At 35.7% G+C, this 20928-nt stretch overlaps 1 protein-coding gene across 7 annotated transcripts in view; it reads right to left on the reverse strand.

Annotated features, from left to right (window-relative positions):
- The window catches only part of hhat (hedgehog acyltransferase), an 80971-nt gene that overhangs the window by 45461 nt on the left and 14582 nt on the right, over positions 1–20928 (reverse strand). For 6 of the 7 annotated variants that reach the window (XR_007926007.1, XR_007926006.1, XM_051868973.1 and 3 more), the window contains exons 9-11: positions 17221–17256; positions 8166–8367; positions 7880–8024 (exon numbers count right to left, since the gene is read on the reverse strand). Coding sequence is in view for 5 of the 7 variants with exons in the window: in XM_051868973.1 (XP_051724933.1) it covers positions 7880–8024; positions 8166–8367; positions 17221–17256 (383 nt within the window). In the remaining 2 variants the exon portion in view is untranslated. Of the gene's footprint in view, positions 1–2802; positions 4315–7879; positions 8025–8165; positions 8368–17220; positions 17257–20928 lie in introns of those variants that run through there. The other variant, XM_051868974.1, reaches the window with a different exon arrangement.

Below are 20928 nucleotides of genomic sequence, written 5' to 3' on the forward strand. Positions count from 1 at the left end.
TAAGACGCAAGTAGTTCGCAAGAGGTAAAATGTATGTAGGCCTAAACATGTACATCATGTTACTGCACATACACTATATTGCCTGCCTTTACGTGCACATGAACTTTAATCCCATTCTTAATTCGTAAGGTTTAATATGGAGTTGGCCCACCCTTTTGTAACCCTTTTTCAACTCTTCTGGGAAGGCTTTCCACAAGGTTTAGGAGTGTGTTAATGGGAATTTTTGACCATTCTTCTAGAAGCGCGTTTGTGAGGTCAGGCAGTGATGTTGGCAAGAAGGCCTGGCTCACAGTCTCCGCTCTAATTCATCCCAAAGGTGTTGAGGTCAGGACTCTGTGCAGGCCAGTCAAGTTCCTCCACACCAAACTCGCTCCTCTATGTCTTTATGGACCTTGCTTTGTGCACTGATGCGCAGTCATGTTGGAACAGGAAGGGGCCATCCCCAAACTGTTCCCACAAAGTTGGGAGCATGAAATTGTCCAAAATGTCCTGGTATGCTGAAGCATTAAGAGTTCCTTTCACTGGAACTAAGGGGCCAAGCCCAACCCCTGAAAAACAACTCCACACCATAATCCCCCCTCCACCAAACTTTACACTTGGCACAGTGCAGTCAGGCAAGTACCGTTCTCCTGGCAACCGCCAAACCCAGACTCGTCCATTGGATTCCCAGACAGAGAAGCGTGATTCGTCACTCCAGAGAATACGTCTCCACTGCTCTAGAGTCCAGTGGCGGCTTGGATGCAGCTGCTCGGCCATGGAAACCCATTCCATGAAGCTCTCTACACACTGTTCTTGAGCTAATCTGAAGGACACACGAAGTTTGGAGGTCTGTAGCTATTGACTCTGCAGAAAGTTGGCGACTTCTGCAAACTGCAAACTGTGACCTCAGCATGCGCTGACCCCGCTCTGTGATTTTACGTGGCCTACCATATCGTGGCTGAGTTGCTGTTCTTCCCAATTGCTTCCACTTTGCTATGATACCACTAACAGCTGACCGTGGAATATTTAGTAGTGAGGAAATTTCACAAATGGACTTATTGCACAGGTGGCAACCTATCACGGTACCACGCTTGAATTCACTGAGCTCCTGAGAGCGACCCGTTCTTTCACAAATGTTTGTAGAAGCAGTCTGCATGCCTAGGTGCTTGATTTTATACACCTGTGGCCATGGAAGTGATTGGAACACCTGAATTCAATGATTTGGAGGGGTTTCCCAATACTTTTGGCAATATAGTGTATGTGCAAGGTATTTCAACTGTTTAATTTATCAGATTATTTCAGATCCACCCCTTCCAATTTTGGAATGAGCTCAGTTGGATCGAATGAAGTGTTTACATGAAGGCTTTCACACACACAAAACATAAAAGTCTGGTGCTTTCTTAGTACAGAATTGCTTATGTAGCAGTTACTGCAGTATACAGGGATCATTTGAGCTCCGCTTTTAACCTCACACACATTAGGTATAAAATGTGAAATCTTACTAGACCACAGGGGTGTATTCACTCATTTTTCCATTTACATTCTCTGTTGCCCCCTGCAGTCAGTAAATGAACAACTGTCTAGTGGTGCCATCACAACATGGCACAGGGTCACTTTCTAAAACCTTTACACTCACTATCCCCTGCTGGTGAAATAACCTTCCAACCTTCGCCTGAACAACAGAATCCATTATAATCTTCAAAAATGGCTGAAGACACACCTTCTCCGGGAGCACTTCACTTAATGCACTTATATGTCTGCTCCTCTCAAGTACTTTTGGATATGTGTTATGGTAGTAGTTCTTTTTATTACTTTTTCCTTCCCTTGGATTAATTGCTTGTGTTACTCTCATTTGTCGCTCTGTAAAAAAAAGTCAGATGCATAAATGTATTGCAAGATGAATAAATGTTAAATAATCTTTAAATTATTATAAATTTTCGTTCAGTAGTAGTTATGTATTTTATTATATATATTTATTTACAAATTATTATCAGTGACAGACATGTATACACACAGTGCTGGGTAGTAACTGATTACATGTAATCAGAAATTACATGTAATCAGAAATTAATTGAATTAACCAAAAATTAAGTACTTGTAATTACATTATATTACATGTTAAAATACTCATAATCAGACTAGTTACTTAAAAACTTTTTTCTATTGATTACATGTTATTCTCACAATGGCAGTAAATTTCTCACTTATTCTAATTCTTTGTTATATTTTAAATTTTCCTAAATAAAAAGCCTACTGCTTATACATTCAGAAGCTCTTACGAGTTTGTGGTTTGTGGAATTGCACACACAGACCAGTCACTAGTCATGTGACTATCACTGAAAACTGAGACCCACACAGCACTTGATCACTGAAATTTATATCAATACGGAACAAGATTATCCTATTCAAGTCAATCTGAAAAACAAGCTAGGTCAAAAGTAATCTAAAAGTAATCAAAAAGTAGTCAAAATACATTACCTAAAATGAGTAATCTACATTACATTATTAACTGCAATTTTTGTCATGTAATTTGGAATCAGTAACCGACTACAATGTGCAAGTAACCTACATACAGTATGTTATATATATATATATATATATATATATATATATATATATATATATATATATGAGGAGATGCTTATAATCATGGTTCCTCCTCAACATGTCCACTAGAGCCCCAAGCAGTTAAAACACACCAGACAGGTGTGTGCGTTTGTCTCTGGTGGGTTCATTAAAAGGACCTGCCTTGTTGCATCAGGGACGAGAAAAGAAGGATGGAACAAAAAGTAAATGAGAGTAAATGAAAGAAGGGGGATGTTGATTACATTTAGTTACACCACATTGTCCTTCAGGTGCTGGAGTCACAGCTTGGCCACTTAATGCATTTTGTCATGACAACTACAAACACAAAACACTACAATGTAGCAGAAGAGCTACAAAAAGTTGGATAGAAAATTAAGGAGCTCAGAGGCAGTGTGTGTTATGTCTCATTTTGTCTGTGTAAAAATACAGATTTGTGCAAGTGTTTTTTCTCAACTTTGTCCTCATCCAGCTACACACAAATCCTCTCAACATGACTCGACTTGCGTCACACCAAGTATATAAGGAACAGACATGTCAACACACACACACTCACAGAGGAAAGAAAAAGAACAGGTTATTGTTGTATTATATAGGATACTTATAAAAACACTTGCTTAAAAAAAAAAAAAAAAATCAAATAAACATTAACCTGACCTACTGTAAATGAGAAAAAAAACAAAAAAACAAAACAAACATACAGGCAACAAAAAATCTTTATTTTGCAAGTTCATGAAGCATACTTTGATATGCTTTAATATTTTCCTGAGTTACAGTTGTGGTCAGAATTATTGGCACCCTTGGTAAATATGATCAAAGAAGGCTATGAAAATAAATCTGCATTGTTAATCCTTTTGATCTTTCATTAAAAAAAAAAAAAAAAAAAAAGTAGAACTAATGAATGTAGGAGAACATTATATTATGAATTTAATGTTTTTCTCCAATACACCTTGGCCCCAATTATTGTTACCCCTAGAAATTCGTGTGAGTAAAATATCTCTGAAGTATTTTTCCCTTCATATTTCCAATTCAGCAACATTAAATTTTCCAGCCATGACTTCCTATTTCACAGGAGTATAAATATGAGGAAACACAAAGGCCATATTCCCTTAATCATCCATCACAATTAGTAAAAGCAAAGAAAATAGTTCTGATGTGCAGCATGAGATTGTTGAGATTCACAAAAAGTGGCTGTAAGAAAATAGCTAAAGCATTGAAAACTCCCATTCCACAGTCAGGGCAATAATTAACAAGTTACAATAAACAAGAAATTTTACGAATCTGCCTGGAAGAGGACTTGTGTCTATATTGTCTTAATGCACAGCGAGGAGGATAGTTCGAGTGGCCAAAGACTCTACAAGGATTACAGTTGGAGAATTGCAGAAAATAGCTCAGTCTTGGGGTCAGAAAGCCTCAAAAAAAAAAAAAAAAAAAATTTCAAACAGCACCTACATCACCACATGTTGTTTGGGAGGGTTTCAAATAAAATCCTCTGCTCTCATCCAAAAACAAACTCCAACATATTCAGTTGTCAGACACTACTGGAACTTCAAAATGGACAGGGTTCTATGGTCAGATGAAACTAAAAAGAGAGCTTTTTGGCAGCAAACCACCGAGAAGGGTTTGATGCACACAGGGATAAAAAGTACCCCATGTGTACGATTAAATATACTGCCGGATCTTTAATGTTGTGGGCCTATTTTTCTGCTGGAGGTCCTGGACATCTTGTTCAAATACATGGCATCATGGAATCTATCAAATACAAAAAGTCAAAAACTTAAAACTTGACAGCCTTTGCTAGAAACCTTATAATGGACCGTGGTTGGATTTTCCATCAGGACAATGATCCAAAACAAACATCAAAATGGGTCACTGAGCACAAAATTAAGGTTCTGCCATGGCCATTCCAATCCTCTGACCTGAAACCCATAGGAAACTGAAGTAAAGAGTGTTTCAACATGGACTTGGGAATCTGAAAGATCTGGAGAGACTCTGTATGGAGGAATGGTCTCTGATCTCTTGTCAGGAGTTTTCCAAACATTATAGGAGAAGACTCAGAGCTGTTATTTGGCAAAAGGAGGTTGCAATAATAATAGAGTGTCATTAATTGTGACCAACGTGTATTAGAGAAAAACGTTTGTTTCATAATGAGATTTTCAATTGTTTTACTTCAATGAAAAGTTATATTTTTGTGATTTTTTTTTTAATAAAAGGTTGAAAGGATTAACAATTCAGATTTATTTTCACAGACTTCTTTGTTCATATTTACCAAGGGTGCCAATAATTCTGACCAGGACTGTATCCAAGACCTGAACTACTTCAAATGGTCATGTAAAACAAACAAAAAAAGTTGCAATGAGTTTAACTAATATAACAAATTAAATGTAACTAATGTAGCAGGATATGGTTCTTATAATAAATGGCAAATTGAACTGAATAAAGTAATGAATAACTTCAGGGTTCTGTGAGTGTCTGTGCCCAGCAGGTCTCTCTGTGAGCTTTACTGTACCCCGCAGCTCCTTCTGCCTCTAACTGAGCGGCACAAAACCTTTCCATCAGAGTCTGACTGACAGTTGCTGTAGGGGGTGGGTGGTATCGCAATGGCTACCTTTCAGAGATGTCAAGAATGAATGATACCATGGCGACCGTTGTTAAGGCTCTGTAGTGTTTATGGTACCCGGTGGCAAATGGATGAATAGCAGTTTCTAGAAACTTCCAGACAGACATTCACCTGCCTTTCTCTTTCTAAAAGACTTTCACACCTCTCTCTTTTTATAACTCTTTAAAGATAAATGTCCAGATGCCCACCGGTGCTTCCACTGCCAATAAATGCTCCCAAGTAGCTACCAGCAAGATCTTGACTTTTTCAAATGGATTTACTTTGGGGTTCAAAAGTTTGAGACCACATTTAGCTGATTTCAGACAATTTATTATAAACGGCAGCAGCATTGGAGCTGCATAAACTTCACAGCTAGCTTGAAACCTGATGATTAGCTCTAACCTGGACCAAAATTACCTGCCTGTATAGCTTTCTAGTAATCCTGAAGAGCTTGATTAGCTTGTTCAGGTGTGTTTGATTTGGGAAGGAGCAAAACAGGAAAGTGGACCTCGAGGACCAAAGTTGAGAACCCCTGATTTAGAGGATTAAATTTGATTTTGAATCACACATTTTTCAGTGTGGTCAGACTTTAATACCCTACTGAATATTAAAAGCAATAATAATAATAATAATAATAATAATAATAATATTTCATAACAAACCACTCCGATCCTAGAAACAATCTTATAAAATCATTTGTAACATCTCATATGCACGACAACAAAACAGTGACACATGAATTCATTTCCTCTCTTTTGGGTCTGATCTTGGATGAAATGACAGGCAGTCCCACACAGGTTTTCTTCTGAATTACTGACTTGACATGACCCACAAAACATTAAAAGGTTGAAAACTTTCACATTCTCAGAGAGTTTAAAAAAAACTTAGTTGACTTATCAGCTGTTACAGATGGGGCTGAAAGAAATCCCAACAATGTGTGTGAATGTCTTTCTACCCTTGTAAAAAAAAAAAAAAAAAAAAAAGAAGTGTTAAGCACAACGCGAAGCGGAGTGCCTGCAACCCCTTCAGCTGTGACTTATTCACGATACAGCACCAGCCTTGAGTACCTTATTGCTTTTATAAAACGGTTATCACACAATACAAATATTAAAGCCAAAAATATGTATCAATGCAACTTTCATGAAGTAAACTTTCACTAAAAGCCTTCCTTCCGCCCGGAAAAAAAAAAATAGCCCCTGACCGTGAACAGCAACAGAAGTCACATTATTACGCCATTAGACAGCGGCAAAGACTGTCTTTATGAGTGTGTCAGTCAGTAGCGAAGACTTTTACATTGAAAAGACTGAATTGTTGTGAACACGGAACAAGACGCAATTGACAAATGCTTTGACTAGTGCTGTCAGTCACGGGAAAACCCCTTAACTGTTAAAAGGACAAGATAATACATCAGACATTTAAACAGATTTTTTATTATGAACATAGGACTGACCTGAAGGAAAATGCTAAATGCATCTGAATGCAGGTAATAAACTAGCTCACTCGATCTCTTTCTCACAATACTCTTCTACATAATACAGTAAGCTTCAATGAACAATATCAATTGAGAACATAGTTTTCGTTGCTAAGAGTGGCTGCTAATGGCGTTGTGTAGTGATACACAGAACCGTTGGGTGAAGCGGTCATAGCCATGTTTTATCGTGAATAAAACACAGCTATTGACCAATCAGAATCAAGGACAGGAACTAACCGTTTTATAAATTGTATTAAATGTGTACTTTACTTGCACTTTGCAGATAATATAAAATTAATGAAATAAAAAGCCACTTGAGTGTACTTAAAGAGTGTACACCTTCATGACAGTTTCTTAAAACACTTAAAAAAGTGTTTAATAAAACACAAATTTTTTAATAATGATTATGTTTTGATTATTTAATGATAACACTGTAGGGTGTTATTTGATATTACATTTAAATTTTATATTTTTAAGACAATAACATATTTTAGACAATCAAGTCATTATGAAATTACATATAATGTACTTAAATCGTACTTAAAGGGGTACTTTACCATTGGTAAAATGGGCTTTCAATAAAAAAACTTGGCTGGCTATGCAGTAGACAGGTCAATTCTTTTAAAAATTGATGCTACCTGACTAGAGAAAACTTCAACATCCATAACACACTGGGCATGTTGCTGTCCAAGGCCATAGTCTGCTATGGATACGCTTACCAGAGTCAAATATCACCTTGATTTAGTGGGAAATACTGTACTTCTTAGCAAATTTTTAGTTATAATGGTGTTGACTTGTATTGTTCCTGGGTGCAAGAATTCGAAAGAGTAAATGTTTAGTAGGAGTAAGTTACTTTCGGTTTCTAGTGAAGGATCCAGCACACTGTAGGCAGTGGCTAAAGTCTGCAAAGAATCGTAAACACGGAGAGAACACCGCAAGGGAAAATCTGAAAATCCTCCATAATTGTAGTCAACATTTCAAACTGGATGACAATGAAGACACTGTTTTAGGCCAAACGGAGGGGGAAAAACTGAAAGAAAATGCCTTTCCCTCAGTTCAGCCTGAAGAAAAACGTCGTCACGTACAGGTAAGAAAGCTGTCGCCATGGTGTTCCAAACATTACATTCTGTACACACTTAAGTACATTTTTTTAAAAGTATATTAATTCTGTAGTAATCTTATTAAAAGTATGCTAAAGTGTACTTCTTTTTCAAAATGGTATGTAAGAGAGTGCATAAATTACCCACCTTGGACAAACACCCTCTTCCAGAAGATTCTACCCACATGGATCCCGCCCAGAAAAAACAGATTGGACAGAATCAGAAGAGCAGTGGAGAAGGCGGAGATTAGAGCTAGGCCACGCCTCTGCATCCGAGGTGACAGATAGCACACCTAGGATGAGACCATAATTGCTTGTTATTATTAATGCTGTGCCATATGGCATTTATTGAGTAACCTTATAACAACTTATTTCATTAAAACACTGAACTTTATTTAAAGCTGATACTTAAGATTGGGTTTGTGTGAACTCACAATAGCGTGATGAAGAGGATGAGAAGAGAAGAGGAGTGCGAGAACGTTCTCCACCAAGATCCCGATCCAGTTCAGCAGGGCCCAGTACAGCAGATAGTCATGGCAACCATGCCAGAAACACACAAACCCAAACGCCAGCGCCGTGGAGACAATCTTCCAGAACACACCATGATGTGAGCCGCCCAACGGCACATATATGTATCTAAAAACACATAAAAACACATATGCTTAGCAAAACCACATATATGAACTACTAAAAAAATTGTTTTCTTTTAAGCATACTTTGACAATTAACAATTAAGTAGTTTAATATTGAGTTAATGATGTTTTCTATCTCTTAACCCCTTAATCCTCCAAAAAAACTTTTGCATTAAGACATTATTTAATGTTTATTAAGCCATTTTAATCATGGGGTGAAAAAAAGAGAAAAAGATGATATACTATCTGTAAAACTGCTACCGCTCCCCTAATAGTAATGACAGCAGCAGCAGCAGCAGAGAATTCTGAACTAAACCCGATCTCTCGACTACAGCAGTATAGTAGAGTTTCCATTTCAAGGCTGAGAGAGCACCAATCTGTTCTAATGAGGCTGTTGGGATAGTGGAGGACTTGACTCATCTCTGTGTGTGTGTGTGTGTGTGTGTGTGTGCATGTGTGTGCGTGTGTAAGTGAGAGAGAGATAGTGAAAAGGATAAGATTAGCCCTTGACCATGGCTCCAGCTGACAGCGTGTGTAGAGATCAAGGAAAGAAGATCAACTGTGCTTTATTTTATCTCACTTAAAAAAAATCTCTGCTCCTCTATTTTTATTCTTCAACATTCATGTGTCTGTCTCTCCTCTATAGGACCCCCAATAGGACAGATGGGTTTTTGTGGATTCACTGATACGTTGACTGGACTGATGGTTTACTGATAAGGCTTGTTGCCAAAGTCAAATAATACAGTCAAAGAGAAGCAAAATTATGCTCTGAATCAGTCTGGTTTTCCAGTAAAATTATTTAAACATCCTTAAAAACAAGACTTGGCATGCTTGAAAAAATATTGTGTTGTCAGAGAATTTCTTTTATTTTTATTTTCCTTTTGGCAAATCATTGTTTTTTTTTTAAGCATATTCGCTTAAATATTCCCATAAATATTTTTTTAACAAAATTAATACTTTTATTCAGCAAAGATACATTAAGTTGATCAAAGGTTACAGTAAAGATATTTACATGAGCTTCCTATTTATCAAAGAAACCTGAAAAAATGTAAAATTTCCACAAAAACATTAAGCAGCACAACTGTTTTCAACATTGATAATAAGAAGAAATGTTTCTTGAGCAGCAAATCAGCATATTAGAATGATTTCTGAAGGATCATGTGACACTGAAGACTGGAGTAATGGCTACTGAAAATTCAGCTTTGTCATCACAGGAATAATTTACATAAAAAAATAAATAAAATATATTATACTACGGGGCTGCTGAATGCACAAATCTGATTGGTTGACCAACGTTCTAAGGTGTGCAATTATTTTCAGGGAAACGCACGGCTAAAGTAGTTCTAGCAGGTCTTGACTGCATTGCAGTACCATATCACTCCAAATCACTCCCAATCGTGAAATGATTTCAGTTATCTCAATAGGTCCTTACAGCCTACAAATGCAAAAGAACCAAAACCCACAACGACACCGACCAAGCAAATAAATATAGTAAACAATAGGATGAAAATGACAAATTATTTTAATGGTTTTTGCCACAAAATACTTTTTATTGTGTCCTGAAAGCGCAGACTCTTTCGTGCAGACTCTCTCGCTCTCTCTCTCATTCAAATGTACACACGTACTGTATCGTACGGACACACACTCGCACAGAAACGTTTGGTCAGCGCTGCTCTGACGAATTAATCCGTAAAATAGTTTAGCAACTTAAGATACATGTTGTGGCCGCGTTACCACCTCGGGTGTGCATTATTTTCTAAGAATTCAAAGGTCCGTCGTCAATTATTCCTTACTTAAAGGGGACCTGTTATGCAAAATTCACTTTGTATTGTTTTGAACATAATTGTGTCCGCAGTGTGTGTAAACAATGACCCTATTGTGGTAAAAATCCATTCACTCCGTTTGTTATTTTCCCTATAAATCTGAAATCTCAAAATGAGCCATTCAAGAATGTAATCCAATGTGATGTCACAATGTAACAGGCCCCGCCCACAACTGGCGACAGAATCCGCCCTATTAGCTTAGCTTATCCCCTAAGTGAGCTGAACACAGTCCACCATGTTTATCTCCCCGCCAGACCATTTACTAGCAGCATTCAAGTAAGAAATGTATTCTTATTAACACTACTAAAGTTATTCAGTGAGGAACATTGAGTGATTTTCTGTTTTTTCTTTTGTTATTTGATTCATATTAACATATATATACACAACAGTAAGTATAGCATATTATGCTGATGTCACTTTAATATACAGATCTAATATACACATGTGATTTCTTTCCCTTCTGTTTGCGACATAACCGAATGTGTTTATGAGAACTTGACATAGCCTTGTGTGTATTTGACAGTTTAAGCACAATAAGGGTTAGAACTTAGTTTAATACTGAGGCAGCGCACCATCTGACAGCCAGCTTTCTCTGCGTATGCTTCGGATGTGTGCACTCAGAAAACCATATATCTCAGAAGCTTAAACTGATATGGCTTTAAAACGCATGCAAATAATAAACTTTCACGATGGCGAAGAACTGTAATGTCATGTGTGCGTTACTATGATAGAGATGATAATCAAAACCAAACAGATGTTTTGTTCGTTTTTTGGCAGAGTATCCGAGGCACGAGCTGTAAAGGCACAGTACTATTTTGGATAGGGGGGCGGGGAGCAGCAGCTCATCTGCATTTAAAGGGATAGTTCACCCAAAAATGAAATTTCTGTCATTAATTACTTACCTTTATGTCGATCCAAACCCATAAGACTTTTGTTCCTCTTCTGAACAGAAATGTATATCTTTTTGATGAAATCTGAGAGCTTTCTGTCCCTCCACAGACAGCAGCTACGCAACTGACACTGTGACACTTCAAAAAGTTCATAAAGAGATTGTAAAACTAATCCATATGAACTGAAATAAAGCGCTCGGATTTCATCAAAAAAGGTCTTCATTTGTGTTCCGAAGATGAACGAATGTCTTATGGGTTTGGAATGACAATGAGGGTGAGTAATTAATGACAGAATTTTCCTTTTTGGGTGAACTATCACTTTAAAGATATATACATGAAAACAGCATGTTTTTGCTTCCACTCAAAAATGGCCATTTACAACATGGTATAATAAATTATCTGTGGTGTATTTTGAGCTGAAACTTCACAAACACATTCTTGGGACACCTGTCACTTATATTACATCTTGTAAAAAGGGGCATAATAGGTCCCTTTAAAATAGAAATGTGTAAAAAAAAAATGTAATATATTTCACAATATTCCTGTTTTTTTGTTTTGTTTTTTTAATAAAAAAAATGCAGTAGTGGTGAACATAAGTGGTTTCTTTCAAAAAAAAACATTCTTACCAACCCAAAACTTTTGAACAGTAGTGTACATAATGACATTTAGTGAGGTTTATGCTTAAAACAAGTAGTAAATATGTAGCAATTAAAAAAAAAAAAAAAAAAATAAACGGAAAGATATATGCAAATGAGTTTTTGCCAAAGAAAAACAAACTATTTAGGACTAAAAGTCTTAAAATGTATATTTTAAGTAAATGTATCTTTTGTTTTGAAGATGTTTAGAGATTTTACATTAAAAAAACAGCCTATTCAGAACAGCTAAATGAAAAATTAAGGTTAGTCTAACATGGGTCATTTTTCCACTGTGTTAATATGACTACCATGAAGCTTAAAGGTAATTATTTCACACTTAGAAATATTAATTAGGCACGAAGAGAAAAAATTATATTAGTTGTGACAGATATGAGAGAAATCTCTGCACTCACCTCCACTGAGACTTTCGTGTTTATATTCACTGACAAAACCAAAAACTAGAGTGTGAAGGCAAACAACACCTCTCTGAGTTTGCACATATCTCAAAAAATATTCAAGTAGCCTTATCTGTATAGGCCAGCTTTCATTTACCCTTTCTTTCATTTTTAATTTACCAACTTAGTGAAGTAACTGCATTGCGGTAGTCAATGAGATGCAACCACCCAACTTCATTTTCAACTTCTGTTTATCTGACTGTGAAATTCCCACAGTTCCACTAATCTTCTGCTCTCAGAACAGGATTACACAGAGAATACCATCACTCTCTTTATCTAAAAGCTCAAACTCTCAAGAGACATGTCTAAAGCTAAGAATCTTCAATTGTCAGTTATTTATATAACAATAATATAATATTCGAAAGAAAGTTTTGACATCTTAACAACTGATTAGACTGGTCAGTAGGGTTGGACTGATACCAAAAACAGCTTCTGGTCCTCGGTATCTTGACTAAATAGATACCTTGGAAAACACCTAAACATCCTCGAGTGACTGATGAAAATTGGATTATATATACACATAATATATACATAATATATACTGTTTATAGATATTCTGTTTCACACTGGAAATTACACCAAATATTAGTAATAATAATAAATAATATATAACAACTTTCCTCAAACTTTACTTACATATGCAACAAACATGCTTTGCCATTGTTGTCTGACAGGCTTCCCATTAATAGTTCTACATTAATATAAGTTTTTATACTTCCAGAGCTTTGATGATAATTATGTTCTGCCACAAAAAGAGTGTGTAAAATAATCTTTCTTTTGTTAAGTATCCTATTTGGACTTGATTTACAAATAAATTATAAAAATGAAATAGTTATAAAATGTCAAAATGCACTTAAAACACCCACTTAATGAATCACGTTACCTTTTAATTCATGTCACGCTTCCTGAACTGAACACATTATTGTCCAGGTAAAGTAATGAAATCTGCAAAATGATGCTATAGTAACATGGTAAATTTTTGGTATCATGGTACTTTTTTTAGTACAGGACCAGGTATACCACACAACCCTAGTGGTTCTTGCATTCTGTTTCCATTTCTTTTGATAAGATGCTGTGTAAAGCCCAAGCGTAGACGTTGCCCTGCTGAGAAAAGTGTTTATGGGTGCATTTTCATTATGAACCGAAACAATAAGGTCTCATTCTGCCTCTTTGGCCACCGCAGTATAATCTCAGCCCTCTCTCGCCCTTACATAAGCTCATATGAACTGCGTCTGTGATTTGATTGTTGTGAGCACATTTCAATAGACAGGAGATGACACTCAACAGGCTGAAAGCGAGGCGTTCAAGCAGACAATAGCGCGACAGGAGGGGTGCGCGGCATGTGTCTGTGGATGCTTTAAGATCAGCGGTGAGTCACAAGATCCTCTCCCACATCTCCACACTCCAAAACTCAGCTCTTCACAATTACTGCACATTTAAAAGCACATTAAGATCTCTCCAAATGCACTTTGCAACACTCGCTCACACACACATACACACACAGCCCACATTCACACTCCAATTATGCAGATCAGCTCTCTCTGCCACAATGCAATCACTACACATTTTAACAGAGAGAGAGAGAGAGAGAGAGAGAGAGAGAGAGAGATGGAGAAGATACGCTCAGAGAGACAGAGATGTTTTTGGTTTTTGCAAAGAAGGGGTTATTAATCATACTCAAATACTAAACATACTCAAATTCAAACTCAGCTTTCTGATAGGTGGGATTCAGGGAGCAATGGGACACTTCCCATTTGGGAGGCTGAGGAAAATAAACTTAAACTGTTACAAGGCAAAGTGGATGGATGTCATATTTAAAGGGTTAGTTCACCCAAAAATGAAAATTCTGTCATTTATTACTCACCCTCATGTCGTTCCACACCCTTAAGACCTTCGTTCATCTTCGAAACACAAATTAAGATATTTTTGATAAAATCTGATGGCTCAGTGAGGCCTGCATTGACAGCAAGTTAATTTACACTTTCAAACGCCCAGAAAGCTACTAAAGATGTATTTAAAACAGTTCATGTGACTACAGCGGTTCAACCTTAATGTTATGAAGTGACGAGAATACTTTCTGTGCGTCAAAAAAACAAAACAACTTTATTCAACAATATCTAGTGATGGGTGATTTTTAAAACCCTGCTTCATGAAGCTTCGAAGCTTAACAAATCATTTGTTTCGAATCAGTGGTTCGGAGCGTGTATCAAACTGCCAAAATTCTGATTGATACATATAAGGTAATAATTATTTAATGGTATGGCTGATAACTGAAAATTAGCAGATATTAAAATTTGATACTATTTTGTCTAAATAAATAAATTAAAAAGTGAATTTGGGCATCACAACAATGTACAGCATGAAAAATTTATATTCATTTTGAGATTTGCTAAAGATTACTATTAACAGTGTTATTAAATTATCATTGCGTTTATTAAACATTAACTTTAAGTGAATGTTAGATGATGGAAAATGTAATTTACAAGTAAAATAGAGGAAATGAGCCACAATTAAATATAACCAATGGCAACCAATAATAATAATTTAAAAAAAATTAAAAGGATCTTGAGCAAAAAATTAAAAAAAAAAAAAAAAAATAGGCTAAGCCAAAGCTAGCAAAATACTAATTGGTCTTTTAATGGTCTAAACCACTTTAATCATAAATCAATGAAATTAGCAAGAACTGCACAAATACTGTAGGATAAAGTAATTTAGCACGGAACAGCCTTCGCCAATTTGAGAACAGCTGTTTACAGGAAGAAGTCAGTGCTGTTCCACTCAATGTTTTCGCTTCAAACAGTTCATGAGTACTTGAAAAATGTCTCCCAGTTCGTTTTAATTTAATGTAAGACCAAATATTCACTATAGAGTTCAAATCTGGACTCTGACCAGGCCAAAACATAAAACTGATGGACTTGTTCTCAACTTCTCAAGCCACTTCTTGGTTGTCTTTGCAAGTTGGGCAGGAGCATTGTCTTGTTCAAAAATAACATATGATCATTCCTCTTTAGATAACAACTTTTTATTTGTGGGAAGCAAGCCATTCTGCAATATTCTCCAGCACTCCAAAGCATTAAATGACTTTTCACTGTGAAGTAGCTCAGCAATACCAGCAGCTAAAAAGGCTCCCACACAAAGACACCTCTTGTTTCACTGTGGTAAAGATTCATTCATTATTATATTTCTCAGCAGATTTTCAAAGACACCGCTCTGGAGCATCACCATGCAACTCATGTTTCACTCATTCATCACTCCTCACACAACTTCCCATATAAAAACTTTGTTCTGTCTTTAATGATTTTCTGAGACAGCAATAGCTTTTAAAGTAGTGCTTTCGCTTACATTTGGCTAATTTCCAATAATTTGTGGTTAAGACAATTAGTCTTAGTGTCTTATCACTTGCCCTGATGTTCCCAAATAAAATAGGAAATAATTTATGGACTTTTGGGTCTGTGTCAAGCAGCAGCACATGTAATATTCATTTCCAATGTACATATTCACACAGACTGGCGAATTTCCAGCATGGGATAGAATAAGATGCTCTTCATGCTAAATACATGCTAATACAACCCTGATCAAACATCTTTTGTCTGTGGAGATCGCAGCCCTGCCAAAGACTGACAATACCAAACCCAGCACAAAAAAAAAAACACAACCAGGGCTCTCTCTCCAAAACCTCTACAATGATCTCTCCATACAGCTGGAGGACATTAGAATATGAATAACTGTGTCAGGAAATGCAACAGCTGAGCATACAAGGTTATGCCAGGACCTGAAGAGGTTTTTTTTTTTTTTTTCCATACTGAATTAACCTATTCCAGTCCCTGAGAGTATTTATACACAAAGTAAAATTATTATTATAATTAAAGCAAAAGCAGTGGTTTGAAAACATCTGTCTAGCTGCTCTGGAGAATGATACACAAACACATAAAATATTATGCTTCATCACCAACACGCTAACAGCCCATAACGTAAAGTCAAACACCATTCTACTGTACCAGACTATTAGCTATATGGAATGTATGTAACATTAATGAATTATCAGAGACTTTGATATTCTGAGAAATCAGGTATTTCTGGAAGCATTCAGCAACTGCAATTCAAATATCTCTAAAAACTTTTTTGCAAGGCATTAAAAAGGCACCATCAAAATGATAATATTCATCACATTCTACCTATCAGAGTGTAAACCAAATCACAGAAAACAAAAAATGGTCTTTGGCATAAAAAGAGAACTACTTTTAAAAAAACTGCAATCAAACAGCAGAACATTCTCAGCGGAGAGCGCCTGAGCTGAGCCGTGTTTCTGGATTCTTGGGTGACCAATCATGACCAGTGCCAAATTTATCCATTGTGTCTTGCTGAAATGAAAACTGTTCATTACAGACTGCCAGTTTGCAGTAACAGCGATGGCTTGAGTGTGTGGAACACACCCTATTATGAAGCTCATCTGCATAAAATTGGATAATTTTGAGCCAAAATATATACTTATTTGCATGTATATTTAAATGTAAATGAGTAATTTGGTGAAATTATATTCTTTACAGGGCTATTATATTTATGTGTGAGTCTTTCCCACTGCGACAAATCTGCAGATCATCATAAGTGCATTAGGAACTGTACCTTAATGGCTCAAAGCAACAGCAACAATTCTTTTGATGGATAATTGCCTGATTTTTGCATTTATCTTCAACTAGTAAGTATGCTAATGTAATGGTTTTGCTGTTTAAAAAAAGTGATGTTGCTGCTAAATATGAACCTCATAAAAGGTCTCATTTGTGTATTCTGTATCAGTAAATTTCCTAAAAACTAAAATGAGAATGTGAGAGCTGAAAAAACATGAATCTAGCAAGAACAAAAAGAAAAAGATGCAAGACTGCCAGTTTATTATGCCACAGTAATGTATCAGAAATGTGTAATTGTTTTTGTGATTGTTTTTTGATTATGATTATTATTCATGTGATTTCATTCTGCAACAAAAGAAAACTGTGTCCATAGCAGTACAAAATATCACCCTCTCTCTCGCACACCCACATAAATAAGAGGAAACGTACCTGATGAGCCATTTGTAAAGCCCCACGTCAAAGTGTCTGAAAAGCAAAAGACAGTAATGAGTGAGCTCAGGGGTTAAACACAGATGGTTTGAGGTAACACACACACTTCTGTAGAACATGACACATCTGTTTAATCAGTCAACATCTAGAACAGACAAAAAGAGATAAGAATCTGTATAAATGAGATGCTTGAGGAAACCATTTTAATGAATCTCTAGGGGCAAATGCTGGCATTTGGTGAAACAGTCATATTACCGGGAGACATGTTCTCAAAGCGGCTGATCCCAGAACAGTTTTGCTGTTTGTCTAGTTGAGCTGTAGCCTGACACAAGTCTGTATGATATTTTATGGGCTTTTCAATTAAAGCTGCAGTCCGTATTTTTTTTTTTTTAGTTAAAAATCATCCAAAATCAATTTTTGAGTAAGTACATAACCAGCCAGTATTCAAAACTATCTCCTTACTTTAGCCCGATTCACATCGGTAAGCTTGTAATAATGTTTCCTAATTCGGTTGGTACTGGTGGGTTTCCGCGCGAAATTCGAGCATGCAGCCCCTCGTCTTTGCGTCATTACGTCATTACGTCACGTCTGTTTCCATAGAGAAGGAGTCCCAGCTAGTAGGCATGTATATGGCATTTGAGGATGCTACAGGTGGCAGATCATGTATAGCATTTTCTCACAGCAGCTGTAATAATTAAACTTATCATTTTGATGGTGGATTGTAATCCAGAAAGGGCCAAATGACAATCAGTGACAACTGGATTCACCCATAGTCAAAAGTAAAAGACTTCGGACTGTGGTCAGAGTGGCTACAGAAATTGAAATCTACAGGTAACGCTAATACACACTAAATACACATAGTCACGCAATGCTGATGTTGTTAACATTAACAATTTGAGAACAAAGTATAACAATAATAATAATAATATGCATGGTTTGACATGATCCGAGCTAAGCGATCGTTATATTTAATCACCATTGGCAGCTGCGTGATTTATTGTAATGCTTTTTTTCTGTTGGTCAGAACAAAAGTGGCAGACATGTTACTTAGCTACTTGTTCAGATGACATTTTCCGAACATTTTTATTTTGGTCATACTTCCAAGACGTAGAATCTGTGATTCCAAAGCACAGTATCCACATTGATGTGGTGACTGACAGCAAACATTAGATTCATCTGCGCTGAGGAGCCGTGCCGATACACAACCCATGTAAAGATGATAATTTCGCAAATAACTGCAATTGCAGGTTTCAAACAGAGATGGCGACAAAGAGGCAAAACTTACGGACTGCAGCTTTAAAAATAAATTAAAATATTAAAAAATTAATAAATACCAAAAATAAATAATTTAAAAAAAAAATATATATATATATATACATATAAAAAAAAAAATTGTTAAAAAAATTATATATATATATATATATATATATATATATATATATATATATATATAATTATATTTTTTAACAATTTTTATATATATATATATATATATATATATATATATATATATATATATATATATATATATATATATAAATAATTGTTAAAAAAAATATATATATATATATTCACACATTTACTTTACGAGCGTAGTAAAAAGGGTAGTAAAACACCAGCTAATAATCCCCATGAGGAAAATGTTTTAATAAACATACTAAATAATGTCTTTCTAAATATTTAATATCAAAATTATATAAAAACACACACACATATTATATATATATATATATGATAAAAAATATATATATATAAATACATTTATTTCACAAGGGTAGTAAAACTAAATAATGTCCTTCTAAATATTTAATATCAAAATAAATAAAAAAATTATAAAATAAAAATAAAAATAAATTAGAATACATAATTTAAATTATCATTATATAAATTAATAAATATAATTACATGAATAAAAGATAAATAAATAAATAAATCATGTTTAAGTTGACTGAAATTATTTTAAATAAATATAGTTCACAATAGCATGTTTTTTAGAAACTACACATCTAACAGGATTGGATCTCGACTTTATCTAATACTGTATGTTTCTAACAAACAACATAAATCCACATTGAGGTCTTTCTTGTTTCATGGATCACACAGAGTTTCTCTTTTGCTCTTTGACATGTAGTTTGTGTCAAACCATCATGACAGCAAAAATATCGATTTGGCCCTTTGTAACTCTCAATTTGTTTCTCTGCAGGGCTTTCTCTTCCTCCTGTTCCTCTGAGCAGGTGTGAACAGACGTCCTCAGGTCATCACTATAGCCACAGATTCTCTTATTGTTATACTTACTTTACTTCTAGTCATCCATCTATCCACATTTCATACCCCTTTCCCTCATACTGACATAATGCTATAGATCAACTGGTAAGGACGGGTGAACGAATGGACTGGTCACATTTTTCATTTTAAAATTCACAGTTAAAAAAAAAAAAAAAAAAAAAAAAAAAAAAAAGATTATGGTTTAAATGGATGAGGAAGTGGACAATGATATGGAAATCTCTAGAGAAACCACCATCTCATCCAATTAGAGCAAACACACGATCTGAACCTGACACCAACAGACGGTTTTCTGGCCATAAGGCTTTCATATGTAGTTCAGTCTGTCGCTTATTGAGTCCAAATACACCCAGACCCCAGAGACAGCAGTAAAGAGTTGGCGCTGTTTGCTTCTAAAAACAGGCCTGTATGAGGAGAAACATCACGTGCAAGCAGATGGTTGCTAACATGTCAGAAAGCACTGTTTTCATGAGCCTACAGAAACTATCAAAATCTTCAGTGTGACAAAAAACATCCATCTGGAGAGAAAGAGACAAAACAAAAGCGAGAGGGTGTCTGGAGGTAAATGGATTGGGTCTGGGGTCTACGATACATAATGACTCCTAAATCAGATTGTCCAGGACCATTTGATTCATTCCAGCACTTCCCAGCATTCATTAGCAACTATTGATGAAATCTGCTTCAGCTCTGAGGAAATAAAGTCATCCGGGAAGGCCAGGAGAACAGATAAAGCAGAAGTAATTTCACTCAATATGAATAAACCATTATGTGGAGACATGCTTGGCCAATGCATTTGTTGTCCTGTTGTACATACTTAAAAGGATAATTCATCCAAAACAATAACACTTTAATCATAATTTTCTTACTATCGATAAGGCTCAAGAAGCCCTTTACCAATACTAAACCAGAAATATTAAACTGAATGATGTCCTTTGTTATCATCATTAAATCGTTATTAAAATTGCATAAAAACTACAAGTAGAAAAATTTCTGCTACAAGTCAACACAAATACACACATTTTTTCTTAAAAAAGAACTAAAAAAAGACAATTGGTTATGTTTAACCTATTGTTTTTTTTTCTTTTTTATAGGTTTAATAATGCTAGAAATCTAAATTCCTTGCTTAGGAATCACTACACTATAGTCTGTTTATATATTTCAGGCCTAAAACACCACAGTAGTAAAGCTTCTGCAAGAAAGCAATCCCTCTGAAATGCCAATTTGACTCCACTAGATGCGTGTGGCACATAAACAAGAAGCTATATAAACAGATGCAGAGAACAAACTGATCTGGCATCTCATGTCTGGTGTCATTCATGAGCTCTGTGAGTCAGATGGTGATTCATGATGCTGAAAGTGAGATACACATTGGAACAGATTCACTCAGTATCCTGCAGTTTCCTTCAGATTGGGCTTCTGTAGTTC

The sequence above is a fragment of the Ctenopharyngodon idella genome, chromosome 17, assembly GCF_019924925.1.
Source record: "Ctenopharyngodon idella isolate HZGC_01 chromosome 17, HZGC01, whole genome shotgun sequence".
In the NCBI taxonomy this organism is placed as follows: domain Eukaryota; kingdom Metazoa; phylum Chordata; class Actinopteri; order Cypriniformes; family Xenocyprididae; genus Ctenopharyngodon; species Ctenopharyngodon idella.